Here is a 15,196-nt window from a genome sequence, read left to right on the forward strand (position 1 = left end):
TAAATCCAACCAAGTTAATAATAACATAAATATAAATGGACTAAGTATTTCAATGAAAATCCAAGAGACTGTCATACTGGGTAACAAATGTAAAACCCAAATTACATGATATCTATCAGAAGTGTATATTAAATATAAAATCACAGGTAGGTTCAAGAAAAAAAATGGAAAAAGATATATTAGCCAAACAGTAAGCATAAGAAAACTATAGTGACTGTACTGATACTAGACAAAATAGACGTTAAGACAAGAGATACACAGAGACACCTGGGTGGCTCAGTCAGTACAATGTCTGACTGAGGCTCAGGTCATGATCTCACAGTTTCTGGGTTTAAGACCTGCGCCGGGCTCTGTGCTGACAGCTCAGGGCCTGGAGCCTGCTTCAGATTCTGTGTCTCCCTCTGTCTGATCCTCCCGCCGCTCATGCTATGTCTCTGTCTCTCAAAAAGGAATAAACGTTAAAAAAAATTTTTTTAAAGACAAGAGACATAGAGAAATATTTCATAATAGAAGGGTAAATTCATTGGGAACACACACAATCATAAATGTGTATACACTATTTAACAGGCTTAAAAATACATGATAAAAACTGAATGAACTAAAGGGAGAAATAGAATTTGTATTTTCATGTATCTTCTACTTCACATATATTTTCCTATTTGCAAAATGGGACTTAATAAGATTGGCCTTGACATTGTCAAATAATTTGTAAAGTCTTATATTCTTTTTTTTTTTAACATTTATTTATTTTTGAGAGAGACAGAGATAGACCACGAGCGGGAGAGACAGAGAAGAGAGGGAGACACAGAATCAGAAGCAGGCTCCAGGCTCTGAGCTATCAGCACAAAGCCCAAAGAGGAGCTTGAACCCACGGACCATGAGATCATGACCTGAGTTGAAGTTGGACACTTAACCAACTGAGCCACCCAGGCACCCCAAGTCTTATATTCTTGAGAGAACTACTGTATCAAAACATTTGAAATGGGAGGATGCTACAATGATGGATAAATCCTGGTGGGCTTATTCTATTTATTTCCTGAACCAAACCCAGGACATAACAAATTCAATTATTAGTCACCTGAGAAACTTCTGAAGATACTTTTCCTAATGTTCACTTTTCAATCTTCTTCATCAGGAAGACTATATATATATATGTATATATGTATATGTATATATATGTATATATATGTATATTATATATATATACGTATACATATACGTATATATGTATATATATATACACACACACACACATATACATAGCTCAAAAATACTTGAAGCAAAACTTGATAGAACTAAAGGGAAAACAGTAATAGACACACCTTATAGTCCCCCCACCCTTATCCTCAGAGGACACATTTCAAGACCCTCAGGTGATGACCAAAAGGGTGGATAGTAAGCCCCATATAGACTGCTTTTTTTCTATACATACATACCTATAATAAAGCTTAATTTATAATTTAGGCACAGCAAGAGATTAACAACAATAATGAAATAGAACAATTATAACAATATGGTGTAATAAAAGTTACGTGAATGTGTCATTTTCTCTTAAACTATCTTATTGTACTGTACTCACCCATCTTCTTATGATCTGATTTGATAAAATGCCTAGTAATGAAACGAAGTGAGGTGAATGATTTACACATTCTGACACAGCATTAGACTACTACTGACCTCACCAAAGGATTGTCTGCTTCGGGAAGGCAACTGATGGCTGGCAACTGAAGCTGGAGAAAAAGAAACGGCCGATAAGGTGGGGAACAATTTTATCAACCATCTTAACCTAACAATTTATAGAACAACATCGTCACAACTGCAAGAAGGCGAAAAACCGAGAGGAGGAAGGAATGGAAGGCGGGAGAGCGAGCTAGCACGGGGGACCATTCCGTGTCGTCCTGCTCCCAGTTCTGTTATATCCTGGTTCTGTTTTAGTTCTGGGATATTTTTATTGAGTACTTGATGCATATATATTTGAGCATATATACTAAGCATCTGCTGCGCCCCTAGTACATACATTATGTGCTTGTTGGTGCCAAGTGCATTCTAAGCCATACTAGGGCTTCCTCAGCTACAAACACAAAACGGGCTCGCAGAACTCGCTTCGTCCATTTCTGGGCAGCCTTGAAGCCCCTCCCCTAGTAGCCCACCGTCAAACCCTAAATGCCGCCCGGCGATCTAGCTCTCTCCCGCAGGCATTCGCGCTTGCGCACTCCGAGCAACAAGTTGGGGCGGGGGCGGGCCCTCCCTACCGAAGACTACATTTCCCACAGGCCTGTGCTCGTAGTTTCCTTCCGGCTTTCTTGCTGGTGTCGGCTCCGAGAGGTGAGTTGGTCGCGTGCATTGAGGAAATGGGCGCGGGGGCGGCGCGGGGGTGGCGCGGGCTTCTGTGTGAACTGGGTTGCAGTGACTGTGGAATTTGTGACGCTACTGGGCATTGGGTGCCCTTAGGCGTCCTTTCCCTTTCCGCTTAAGGGCCGCACAGATTTCCCGGCCCAGAATGGCTTCGAGTTAGATGCATGAACCCCAGAGTGAAGGCCCCCAACAAAAAGACGGTTTCGAGAACTGCTGCTCTCAGAACCACGGTTTAATCAGAGCTCCCTCGTAAAGGAAATTCGGAGACGGATTCCAGACGTGGCCTTTGTACTCGGCCTTTCTCTGAAGGCTGAGCTTTACCTCCCGGCTCCCTCTTTAATTTCCATCGGGTTTGTGCGTGGTGATGGTGGGAGCAAGTGTGATAGCGGGGGTGTGTTCTGAGTTAGCCAGGTCGGGCTGAGTTCCAAGAAAGGCTCAGTGTCTCAAGATTCCCGTCTTTTTTTCCCCAATCCTGCTGATCTTTAGGAAGGAGAGAAAGAGGAAATAACCATTTTTATGTCTATATCTATTTGTCTATCTAAAGTATATGAGGACGAATTTGTATTTCTTTGTTCCGTGAAATGTAACTTTTATTTTTCTGTGCATGGTTTAAAACCTTTGAGTCTCCTGAGAAAGAATAAAAATCAGTGCGGACTGAAAAGAGAAAAAGCATTTGCATTAATCAGGCTGGGAGACAGGAGAGAGATAAAGCCAGCTGCAAAATAGAAATTATTATTTCATGCAGCAACTGTAAAATGCGATCACAACTCCCTCTTTGAGAGATTACAGCTGTTTTACCAGTGAAGCTCCACACTTGCTTTGCTATTTTTTATTTTTATTACTGGAGATACCCAGTTGCTAAACTACCCTCCCTTCAAGATAGCACTTAGTCTCCAATTAATCCTAGCCTTTCCTAGTCTTACCTCAGAAACCAACCATTCTAGAATTGTTCCCCGCTTCCCATACATTCTCTTCAAAGTCCTTCAGTTGGAACTCAACCCTTTACAAAAGAGCTTTTCTTCTCCTCCTCCATTGCATTCCAACCCATCCTGTGGAATTTCCTCCCTCTCTTAAATCAATAAATCTGATTTTGTTGGACTCTACAGGCTTGTTCCAGGTAGTCTTTAACTGGTTAGGCTTTAACACGGGAAATATCCTATCCATAGACCTGGAGCTTTGCTCTTCTTTCCCAGTGAATGATAGGGGTGATGAGGTTACTTCCTGCCTCCTCTCCTGTGGGTATTCACATGAACATTTGGCAGTCATTTAATTCCTCCTGTGAGCTGTTGCTTTCTAATCATTTAAATGGCTTGCAAGTAAACCTCCTGAAGGGAGGCCAACTGCAGAGCTTTATTTTAGGCTTTGATTTGTTGAGAGGATTACAGTTCACTTGGAATCATATGCTAGGTGTCTTTGATCTTCACCTCTGCCCTGAATTCACAAGCAGGGAAAGTTTGGAGATGGTTTAATTGTGACAGGGTTTTCTGCTTTTGAGGCTTGTAAGGAGTTGCAGTGTGACAGGGTTTTTAAGGGAGAGTACTGTGTTAACAAGGGAAGGGAACAGAAGATGCTGGTAGAAATTTGAGAAATGGTTTGAAGTTTTTGACAACATGAGTTGTTTCAGGCCATATATTTATGTGGTTTTATGAGAGGCAGTTTAGTTATGGTACTAAATTACCAGTGTTCTAGTCCTAAAACTGTCAGTTAGAGCTGGGTGAATCAGAGTAATTTATTTCATTTCTTTGTGCTACAGTTCTTTCATCTTTAGGAGGATAATGACAGAACCTACTGTATAGGATTGCTTTGAATAGGTGAATTAATATGTATAAAGTCCTAAGGGGGCACCTGGGTGGCTCAGTCTTTGGGCGTCCAACTTGGGCTCAGGTCATCATCAGTTCGTGAGTTCCAGCCCCTCATCAGGGTCTGTGCTGACAGCTCGGATGAGATGTTTAAAAAAAATTCTGTGTCTCCGTCTCTCTCTCTGCCCCTCCCCCGCTCGCACTCTGTCTCTCTCTCTCAAAAATAAATAAAAATTACAAAAATAAAAAATAAAGTCCTCAGATAATGCTTGACACATAAAAAGTGTTCAGTAGATTTAATAGTTACTATTATGTTGTAATTCCATTTTTTTCACATTTGCTTCATCCATCCACATACTCCCTTTTGTAAATTGTTGTTAATCAAGAGGAATTGCTTATCAATATGAAGTTTGAAATTTATTAGCTAGCATTGTAAGAAAGAGCAAGGCTGAGCTCAAATTTTTTATGGAAGAAGAAAAGAGCAGAAGATAATTTTCTTTAATAATTAGGGAAAGGAGTATATAGTATTCTTCATCTTCAGTGCTATAGCTGACTTTTATTTAATGTTTATTTGCTACTTTAAGTGCTTTCTTATATGTATTGTCTTATTCTTATAATAACCCTTTGAGATAGAATTTATAATTATCAACTTTTTTTTTTATAGGAGGCGACTAAGGCTGAAAAGTTAAGTAACATGTCCAAGATCACACAGTTAATAACTATCAGAGCTGAGATTTATATCCTGGAAGTGTCACACCAAAGCCCATTTTAGTAATTATAACAGTATACCAACTCTCATCATTATGCATACTTAAAAAAATTCTTCCTGCCTTACTCAGTAACCTTTCATGATTGAAGGAAGAGATATTAATCTGATGACAGCTAGAATCATCAAGTTTTGTCCAGATTATACTGAAGCTATGAGGTCTGGAGGTAATGGATTTCCTACAGTAAGATTTATGCTGGGGCGCCTGGGTGGCTCATTTGGTTGAGTGTCTGACTTTGGTTCAGGTCATGGTCTCATGGTGTGTGGCTTTCAGCCCCAAGTTGGGCTCAGTGCTAACAGCTCAGAGCCTGGAGTCTGCTTCAAATTCTGTGTCTCTCCTGCTTGTGCTGTCTCTCTCTGTCTCTCTCTCTCTCCCCCCTTCTTCCTCAAAAATAAACAAACTTAAAAAAAAAACTGAAACATGAAAAAAAAGAATTTATAAAAAAAGATTTGTCACATAGGTTTTTTTTTTTTATTTTATTTTAATTCCAGTACAGTTATTGTCTCACAGTTTTTATTTTAATGATGATTTATACAAAGTCAGACTAGTAGGGCAAGGAAATACAATAGTTGTTGGAGGCTTCATAGGCATCTTAGCCTAGTGGATTGGCTCAGAAGCAAAATGAAGTCATTTCTAAGATATGAAAGGAAGCAGTGATGAGACAGCTGTCAGTACTTAAAATACATCAGTCAGGGACTTCTTACCATTGATTTCTAGATAGTACTCCAGCATACATGGGCAAATTCAGTCATAGACTTGGTTCATGAATTAAAAGTTGAAGTAAAAAAGAAGTCACTCAGGAAAAACAGCTATTCTTAGAATATTCTGAGTTTTTTTTTCTCAGGTCAACAGAAGACTGAAAGAAGACCTTGAAATGAGAAAATCTTTTCCTTATTTGGAGTATTTATGTGCTTTAATATGTTTAATGTGGTGGTGTGTGTTGCTGGCTCTTACTGTAAACATTTTAACTGTTTCTCCTAGGTATACATGTGATTTTTTTCTGTCAAAATAGTGTAATACTACAGATGTTGGGATTTTTTTGTAAACACACTGGTTTCACCCATTTCATCAAAATTAGGGCAACATTATCACTTTAAAAAAAATTTTTTTTAAGGTTTATTTTTGACAGAGAGAGAGACAGAGCATGAGCGGGGGAAGGGCAGAGAGAGGGAGACAGAATCTGAAGCAGGCTCCAGGCTGTCAGCACAGAGCCCGACGCAGGGCTCAAACTCACAGACCGCAAGACCATGACCTGAGCCAAAGTCGGACGCTTAACCGACTGAGCCACCCAGGCACCCAACATCATCACTTTTTAATATTTGCCTAGTTTTCAGTGGTGTAGATGCATTACTGTTTAATAATTTTCCCAGTTAGATTCTTTTCAGCTTTTATTCATTGTAAACCTTATCTGTCAGCATATCTCTGCAGACATCTTCATGAACATGTGTGAGTAGTTCCTTTATTTTTTGGGTAATGTTTATTTATATTTGAGAGAGAGAGAGTGCAAGCGGGGGAGGAGCAGAGAGTGAGGGATACACAGAATTCGAAGCAGGCTCCAGGCTCCACGCTGTCAGCACAAAGCCCAACGTGGGGTTCGAATTCACGAAACTGTGAGATAATGTCCTGTGCCGAAGTTGAACGCTTAACTGATTGAGCCACCCAGGTGCCCAATCCTAGGCAGGCTCCACACTGCCAGCGCAGAGCCCGATGTGGGACTCAAACTCATGAACCATGAGATCATGACCTGAGCCGAAGTCAGATGCTCAACCAACTGAGCCACCCAGACACTCTAGGAGTAGTTCCTGTAGTCTCAAATGAAGCTCTGGGAACTGGTTCACAGGATTTGTATAGTTATAACATTTAAATGCTGCCTCACATAATTCTAAATTTGGGCCAAGGTAGTGTCCATTTTCTCATGACCTTGCTAATAAGGGACATCATCAGTCTTTTAGACCTTCCAGTCATGTCACTGTAAAAATAAATTGTTTTTTGTTTTATATACATCTTCGTAATTAGTAGTGAGGTTTAATATCTTTTGAAAGGTTATTTCTATTTTTTATTGAATTGCCCTTGGTCAGGTTCCACTCAATGAAATAGAAATCTAGTCTTGAGAGGCAAAAACCTAAAGTTGAAAGGTAGTGTTTTAGTTAGAGAAATGTGGACTCAAAACAAAGCTTTGCCACTTGATAGCTGTGACTTTGGGCAAATGATTTCCCCCCTGAGCATTAGTTTCCTGATCTCTTGAGAGATGAGAATACATTGCAGAGCAGTGCTGAGGGTCATCAGGTGATGTATATGAAGCACCCAGCACGTAACAGTTCTCAATGAATGGTGGTGGTTGACTGACTGCAGTGGTCAGGGATCCCCTTGTCTCCACCTTGGATACTGAAAGAGAGGGGGAACGTGCACAGGCTGTCATGATATGAGAGGTCCTGATTGGGAAACAGAGTAGTGAGTGGTCTTGGCTGGGGAAAGGCCAGTGCAGTTTTACAGTGGTAGCAGCTGCCAGGCTCAGTCTGTGGTTTTCAGTCTTCGTATTTAGGAAGTTCAGACAGGATCCTGGAGGGCTCAAGAGGCCGTATATGGATGGTGTCGCATTTTCTCAGCCCTGAAAATTTGTACTGGAGGGAGGAGGAGTCCGATGTCAGGACCAGATCCACATTACTAGATAGGAAACTGGTCACAAGTCCTCAGAAGTGTTTGGGCTTTTACATCAAATCCATTATTGTTCAGCTGGGTTCCTTCAAGGCTTGGATTTCTTCAGACTCCTACTCTCCTCCAGGTTTTGTGGGTATGGGATCAGGGTGAGTAGAGTAGTGGGGAGTAGTTAAGAAGTAGGAATGGAAAAGAAAAAAGCTCACATTAACATTAAGTCCTTTTGGAATCTCTGAGGTACATTTGGTTTCATGGCCTCTTTTTCTTCCAGATCTGGCTTATCTGGACTCTGCGGTTCTCCAAAGAGAAATCTTGAAAAGGACTGACCAGTTCTTGCATTTTGAAACCATGGCCCATGTAAGTTATGTTTTTTTTTTCCTTTTTGAAATATTGTTGATCTCTAGGTCATGTGTACATACTTGTTCCTTATCTTGAAGCTCTTATTTAACAGAACTCCATCCAAGAACATGCTGTCATTCCTGTGAGGATTGGGGACCGACAGCCCAGTGTCCTTTCTATATGCCCTTCCATTTTTTTCCACTGATGTGCACTGTCTCCTAGCTACTACAAAATCTGTCAAGAGCCATGAGCAAGCAAAAGTGAAATGCCTTGAGAAAAATGCAGGCATTCTCTGCAGAATGTCCCCTTGTTAACATTTCCCAATAAACAGCTTTTGATTTTAATATTTAAACTTCAGAGTAAGTTTATTTCTCTGAATACAATGATTTTTAGTCTGGTTTTATGTAGGAAAAATTTGTGTCCCCAATACACAATTTGACATCTTTTCAAAGTTTTTTGAACTTTTTATTGGCATATAACATACAGAGAGGAAAGCGCATGAATCATAAGTGTGTAGCTGAATGAATTATCATAAATTGAGCACATCTATGCTGTCAGCACTCAGGTTGAGAAAGAGAATATTACAGGTACCTCAGATGCCCCCTCTTTCAGTCACTCCCTACCCACCCAGCCCAGATACAACCACTGTCCTGACTCCTAACACCGTAAATGAATTTGCCATTTTTAGAACTTTGTGTAAGTGAAATTATATAGTTCAGTGCCGCCTTTTTTTTAACGAAAAATAATGTGTGGGAGAGTCTTGTTATATTTCAAACATAGTTGCTAGACTGTTAGAACCACCTGCAGATGTTTTGAGATGCATACAGATATCATTAAAGAGGATGTGTGTATCTGGTGCTGCTGGTGATAAAGGAGGTGTCAGAACAGCATACTGAGTGTGAGACATCCCGTTGTTATGTTCTTGTTAGAAATGCATTTTCATAGTGCACTTAACATGTAGCCCCTGTGTAGTATAAAATGAGTTTCTAAAAAGTTGGGAAAGTATTGAAGAAATTGTGGGGAAAGAAACAAAGCAAATGAGAAAAGTGAATTCAGTAAAAGAGACAAAATACAAAAGATGTGTGCTCAGTAACCCATGTGTACTATAATTCTATACTGGAGGGAAATGGAGGCTAGTTGGAGACTTGGAATTGATTTATAATGCAGCGTAATTCTTTGCTTCTAAGTGATGGGAAAATAGGCACCTGTTTGATGATGTAGTATTAGAATGTCTGATATTCAGGGATGGGTTATTGATATTAAGTGAGAGATCCTTGTTTTGAATTTTCTCTGAAGATCTGTGGTTTGATGAAAGAGAATTTGGTCCTATTTGTTTACAGGGAAAACTCCAGATTTCTCCACAGAGTTGTTTTCCAAGTACATATGATGAGGCTTAGTATTGATTGGTCTCAGTCTCTGTATGTGTTGAGATCTTATGGTATGAAAGGCTTTTCGAATTGGGTGGATTAGGTAAGGGCTGTAATTGGGGCCTTGTATTGTAAGGCATAAAATTTCATGTGCCGACCTGATACCTTTATCGGGGCTCCAGAGGCCTAAATGTGAGTTCCCTGCTCTTGTCAGAGCAGAAAAGACTCCCCACAGCTAGTTTTCCTATCAGGCAGATGACCTAAACCCTTCCTGGTTCTCACTGTAAAGGGTTTCACCTTCCTGCCAGCACACAGAATTATTCAGACAAGCCAATCACATTCTGTGGGAATCAGGGACACCTTACCCTCTTTTTTACTACAAAGCCTGCCTCCCACAGACCCTGCTTGTTCACTCCATTCCTGAGTGCAACCCCTGTGTGGCCCTGCATGATGTGTGGTGCCCTCCTATCCCGGGCTGTGAGTATACATGTCTAATAAATGCTGTCAATCTCATCTGTCCAGCATCCGGTATTGAGCCGCCTCATACTGATTAGGGCAAGGGATCTCTCCCTCGCCAGTGCCTGTGATTCAGAAATAATCAGCAGAACTGCGAATAGAGAGATCAAGAATCATCTCCTGTAAACCCTGAGAGAAGAATACCAGGAGCAAAGTTCCTTGTGTAGTTTTATAGGATGTACTGGTTTAGAGCAAGGTTTCTCAACCTTGGGACTATTAATATTTTGAGCCAGAGAATCTTTTATTGTGGGGGCTGTCTTTTACATTGTGGGATGTCTCAGAGTATCCCTGGCCTTTACCAACTAGATGCTTGTAACACTCACACCCTTTCCCCCCAGTTGTGACGACCAAAACTGTCTCCATACGTGGTCAGTTGTCTTCTGGGGAGTAAAATCATGCCTTAGTGAAAACACTGGTCCAGGGTGATATCATCATGGTTCAGTGTCCTCTAACTAGGAATGAGGAAGGGTGTTCGGTGAGGGGTGGTAGATGATAAAGAGTAAGGTCATCTAGGTGCATAAGTAATAGACAATGTAGGCTGTGAGAGCTGAGGAAGATTTTTGAAATTGTATTGAAATAAAATATCTGAATAGGAAAAGAGAATGGTTGAATCTGATATATTAAAAATGTGGACTGGCATGTAGCAATTATTTTAAAGTTTACTAAAGAATTGGTCCTTAGGGCGCCTGGGTGGCTCAGTCGGTTGAGCGTCCAGCTTTAGCTCAGGTCATGATCTCACACTCCATGAGTTCGAGCCCCGCGTTGGGCTCTGTGCTGACAGCTCAGAGCCTGGAGCCTGCTTCAGATTCTGTGTCTCCCTCTCTCTCTGCCCCTCCGCTGCTCATGCTCTGTCTCTCTCTGTCTCAAAAATAAATAAAAACATTTAAAAAAAAAAAAAGAATTGGTCCTTATAGGGAAAATCTGACTTTATGATTAACTTGAGTCTGTTTTCTTAGAAGAGGTATTGTTGTACGTTTGGGACCAGTTTTTATCAATATTTTTTTCATGATCATTAAAGGGCAAAGAAGGTGGAAGACATATTTTCCATGAATTTGTGGTGGAGACACATAGCTTGCTGAAGGCTTGTGTATATTGTTTCATTTAATTGGGACTTTTTTGGGTCATTTTATTCATTTCCAGATATTTTGGGGTAGAAAATTAATCTTATCTTCAACCACAGGACTATTCAAGACACATAGCACTGTACTTCAGTGATACCAATTTTCTTACTGTTCCCTATACATACATTTTTAGCCCTACCCTCTTTGCTTGTTATGTGGCCCCTTCTCTGCATTGCAGTCCTCGATCTTTTAAGTCCTCTTTTCTTTTAAGAAATATTTCATTTATTTTCACAGGTAATACATGAGGTGTTTTTTGTTTCTGTTTGTTTTTTTTTCAGGGTTCAGTGACATTCAGGGATGTGGCCATAGACTTCTCACAGGAAGAATGGGAATTCCTGGACTCGGCTCAAAGAGACTTATATAGGGATGTGATGTGGGAGAATTATAGTAATTTCATCTCACTTGGTAAGGCTATTTATCCCAAATTACGTTGGCTTTCTCTTCTGCCAATTTCAGGACTATGATTTGAGAAACAAGATATTTTTTTTCTCTGTGTTCCAAAGGAATGGTTTCAGCATTGTTAGTTTGGAAATAGGCCACTTCATCGCTTTCATCCTGCTATATCCTTCATATTTTCTCCAGTCTCTGTAATTTCCTTGTTTCACTGATATCCAAGGGACTGGGTTTGAATTCTGGATTGCTTACAACAGAAGCATTGTCCAAGAAATCAGATTTTATATTATATTTGAGCCCAGATTTGATACAAATGCTCAACACTCTTTCCTAATCCACCTGCAAGAAGAATACCTAAACATAGGGGTTTTGAGTCTGTCTAAAAACCAGGGGAGCCTGTAGAACTTGTACAGCACGAAATGGATTCACAAACTTCAAGTAAATGCATTCTGTTTCTTATAACAGAGATATTCAGTTCTACATGCTTTGAGGTTGAAATTTAAAATCTAAGAACTTTGCACTTAACATTGAATGGATAATCCTATAAAGGATCAGAAGATGTGTCAGGAAGATACTCTCCTTTCAGCAAATTGATAATGATAAAAAAGTTAATACACTCACATATTATATGTATATATACATATAACTGTATATACTTGTGCTTAGATACTATTCTTAGTATTGTGCATTATTAATTAATTATCACAACTCTGTAAGAAATATACTATCATTATCCTCATTTCAGATGAGAAAACTTAGGCATAAGAGGTTAATAATTTGCTGAGGTAACACAGCAACAAAGGCAGGATTTGAATTCAGGCAGTCTGGATCCAGATTCTTACTGCCTCTCAAGAGAGTTTGTATGAGTTTAAATTATATTAAGGCCTGTTCGTAACCATCTATTCCTAAGGTTACCCTAATATGAGTGTTCTTCAACTCCCTTGCATTTCTTCACTCTTAGGCTCCATAAAGTACCATTTTGATCTGTAATTAATGACAAATTTAACCAAATTTGAACCTGACTTTTGGACTTACAGTTTCATGTCACATTACCTTTTAAGCAGAACCTTCCATTTCTAAACCAGATGTGATTACCTTATTGGATGAAGGGAAGGAGCCCTGGATGGTTATAAGGGAAGGGACCAGAAGACACTACCCTGGTGAGTGAGGGCTGAGCAGGATGGGGAATTAATTACTACAGGTAATAGCTAAACCTGTTAGCCTTGAGAGGTTGTTGGAAATCTCTCTTTGAGAGCCCATGGCCTATGGAGAAAAGGCCTGAGACCTGGGAAACAAATTAAAATCTTTTTTTTTTTTTTATGTTTATTTATTTTTGAGAGAGAAAGAGAGAGACAGAGTGCAAGCAGGGGAGGGCAGAGAGAGAGGGAGATACAAAATCCAAAGCAAGCTCCAGGCTCTGAGCTGTCAGCACAGAGCCCAATATGGAGCTCAAACTCATGAACCATGAGATCATGACCTGAGCTGAAGTCGGACGCTTAGCGAACTGAGCCATCCAGGCGCTCCCAAATGAAAATCTTTTAAGACTAGAGTCCAAAGGAGCTGCCTGTTGACCTGTATTACAACTCTTCTCATCTCTCATATTTTTCTCCTACTACAAAGAGAGCAGCTATTCTCAATGGAAGATAAAAAGATGATAATAAATATGAGGTGAAATCAACAAGATAGAAAAAGTAGAAGAAAATTAATAAAGCCAAAAGTTGATTTCTTGAAAAGATCAACAAAATTGGTAAATACCTAGCTTGACTCATTTAGAAAAAAAGTGCTCACTTTGGCAATACATGTTCTAAAAAAAAGAAAAAAAGAAACACAGTATCAGTTTTTAACACTAGGAATGAAAGAGTAACAGAGTTATTGCTTCACATCCTATAGCCATTAAAAGAATAATAAAAGAATACCATGAATAATTTTATGCCAATAAAATGGACATCTTAAGTGAAATGGAAAAATTCCTTGAAAAACGTAATTACCAGAACTGACATAAGAAAAAAAATACAAGTAACTGTATATCTATTAAAATAATTTAATTCATAATCAGAAATCTTTCCACAAAGAAAACACCAGGCTCACATGGCTTCACTGGTGAATCCTATTAAATATTTAAGGAAGAAATACCAGCAATGTTAACAAATTCCTTCATAAGAGGAAAGAGCTCTCAACTCATTTTCTGAGAATAGCATAAATGTTACAGTGTGTCCTGACAAGGAAATCACTGAAGGGGGGAAAAATTACAGACTTATTATCCTTCATGAACATAGATGTAAAATCATAAGAAAATGTTAGTAAATCATATTCAGTAATATATAAAAATGATCAAGTACGGTTTATTCCAGGAATGCAAGCTTGGTTTAACATTCTAGAATTAATGTAAAAAAAATTATGTGTAATTCGCTGTATTAACAGAAATGAGGGAAACCATGTGATCGTGTCCATAGATGTAAAAATAGTATATAACAAAATTCAACATCCATTCATGATAAAAATTTTCAGGAAACCAAAAACTGAAGGGAGCTTCCTCAAAAAATGCTGCTAAAAAAAATTACTACATTATAAACTTCATCATACTTGATTAAAGAATCCCAGGGGCGCCTGGGTGGCGCAGTCGGTTAAGCGTCTGACTTCAGCCAGGTCACGATCTCGCGGTCCGTGAGTTCGAGCCCCGCATCAGGCTCTGGGCTGATGGCTCAGAGCCTGGAGCCTGTTTCCGATTCTGTGTCTCCCTCTCTCTCTGCCCCTCCCCCGTTCATGCTCTGTCTCTCTCTGTCCCAAAAAAAAATAAATAAACGTTGAAAAAAAAAAAAAAGAATTCCCCCCTAAGATTGGGAGCAAGGCAAGAGTGCCTACGTTTCCCGTATCTGCTTAACACTGTATTGAAGGTCCTAGCATTGCAATACAACAAGAAAAATAAGAGACATAAAATAAAAAAGAAGTTAAACTCTCTTTGGAGATTGCATGATTATGTACATAGAAAATCCTAACGAATCAAAACAAGTACGCAATAAATGATCACAGTAAGATCACAGAATGCAAGGTTAATATACAAAAATCAATTATATTTTTATATACTGGTAGTGAAAAAATTAGGAAAGTAAGGTAAATTAAGTCAATTAAAAAATTGCAAGCAAATTAAGTCAGTTTACAATAGAGTCAACAAAAAATACTAAGGAATAAATTTGATAAAACATGTAAGACCTCTATGCTAAAAGTCATGGGACATTCCTAAGAGAAAGACCTGAAATGAAGAGAGACCTTTTTGGGGATGAGAAAACTCAGTATTGTTAAAATGTCAATTTTATAGATTTTAAGAATCTGATTCCAAAATCTATATGGCAAAACAATGGACTTAGCATTTCTAAAGTAATCTTGGAAAAGGAAGAATATGTTATAGGACTTAGACTACATGACTTCAAGATACTTCAAAATTTATTATATAACTATGGTAATCAAGACATTGAGTATTAGATAAGGTATAAGTAGAAGATAAGTATTAGATCAACAAACAGGACAGAACAGAGATCCTAAAGGTGGAACTTACACATACTTAAAAGACCATTTATTTTTTTCCTTTTGAGGAAAGGAAATTTTTTTTCAACAAATGGTGCTGGAATAACCGGGAAAACAAGTCTTGACCCCTACTTCATTCGAAAATTAATTTAAGATGGGGGTGCCTGGGTGGCTCAGTCTATTAAGCATCTGACTCTTGATTTCAGTTCAGGTCATGATCTCGCAGTTTTGAGTTTGAGCCCTGCATCAGGCTGTGTGCTGACAGCACAGGGCCTGCTTGTGTTTCTCTGTCTCCATCTCTCTCTGTCCCTTCCCAGCTCATGCACTCTCTCTCTCTCAAAATAAAGAAATAAACTTAAAAA

General features: G+C 39.1%; 1 protein-coding gene across 6 annotated transcripts in view; it reads left to right on the forward strand.

Annotated features, from left to right (window-relative positions):
* Positions 1-2,300: 2,300 nt before the first annotated feature.
* The window catches only part of ZFP14 (ZFP14 zinc finger protein), a 28,087-nt gene continuing 15,191 nt past the window's right edge, over positions 2,301-15,196 (forward strand). For 2 of the 6 annotated variants that reach the window (XR_015245140.1, XM_086690987.1), the window contains exons 1-4: positions 2,360-5,087; positions 7,848-7,933; positions 11,198-11,324; positions 12,374-12,472. Coding sequence is in view for 5 of the 6 variants with exons in the window: in XM_086690987.1 (XP_086547113.1) it covers positions 5,003-5,087; positions 7,848-7,933; positions 11,198-11,324; positions 12,374-12,472 (397 nt within the window). In the remaining variant the exon portion in view is untranslated. Of the gene's footprint in view, positions 2,326-2,359; positions 5,088-7,847; positions 7,934-11,197; positions 11,325-12,373; positions 12,473-15,196 lie in introns of those variants that run through there. The other 4 variants (XM_086690991.1, XM_086690988.1, XM_086690989.1 and 1 more) reach the window with 4 other exon arrangements.

The sequence above is a fragment of the Puma concolor genome, chromosome E2, assembly GCF_028749965.1.
Source record: "Puma concolor isolate L17-30 chromosome E2, mPumCon1.1.hap2, whole genome shotgun sequence".
Lineage (NCBI taxonomy): Eukaryota > Metazoa > Chordata > Mammalia > Carnivora > Felidae > Puma > Puma concolor.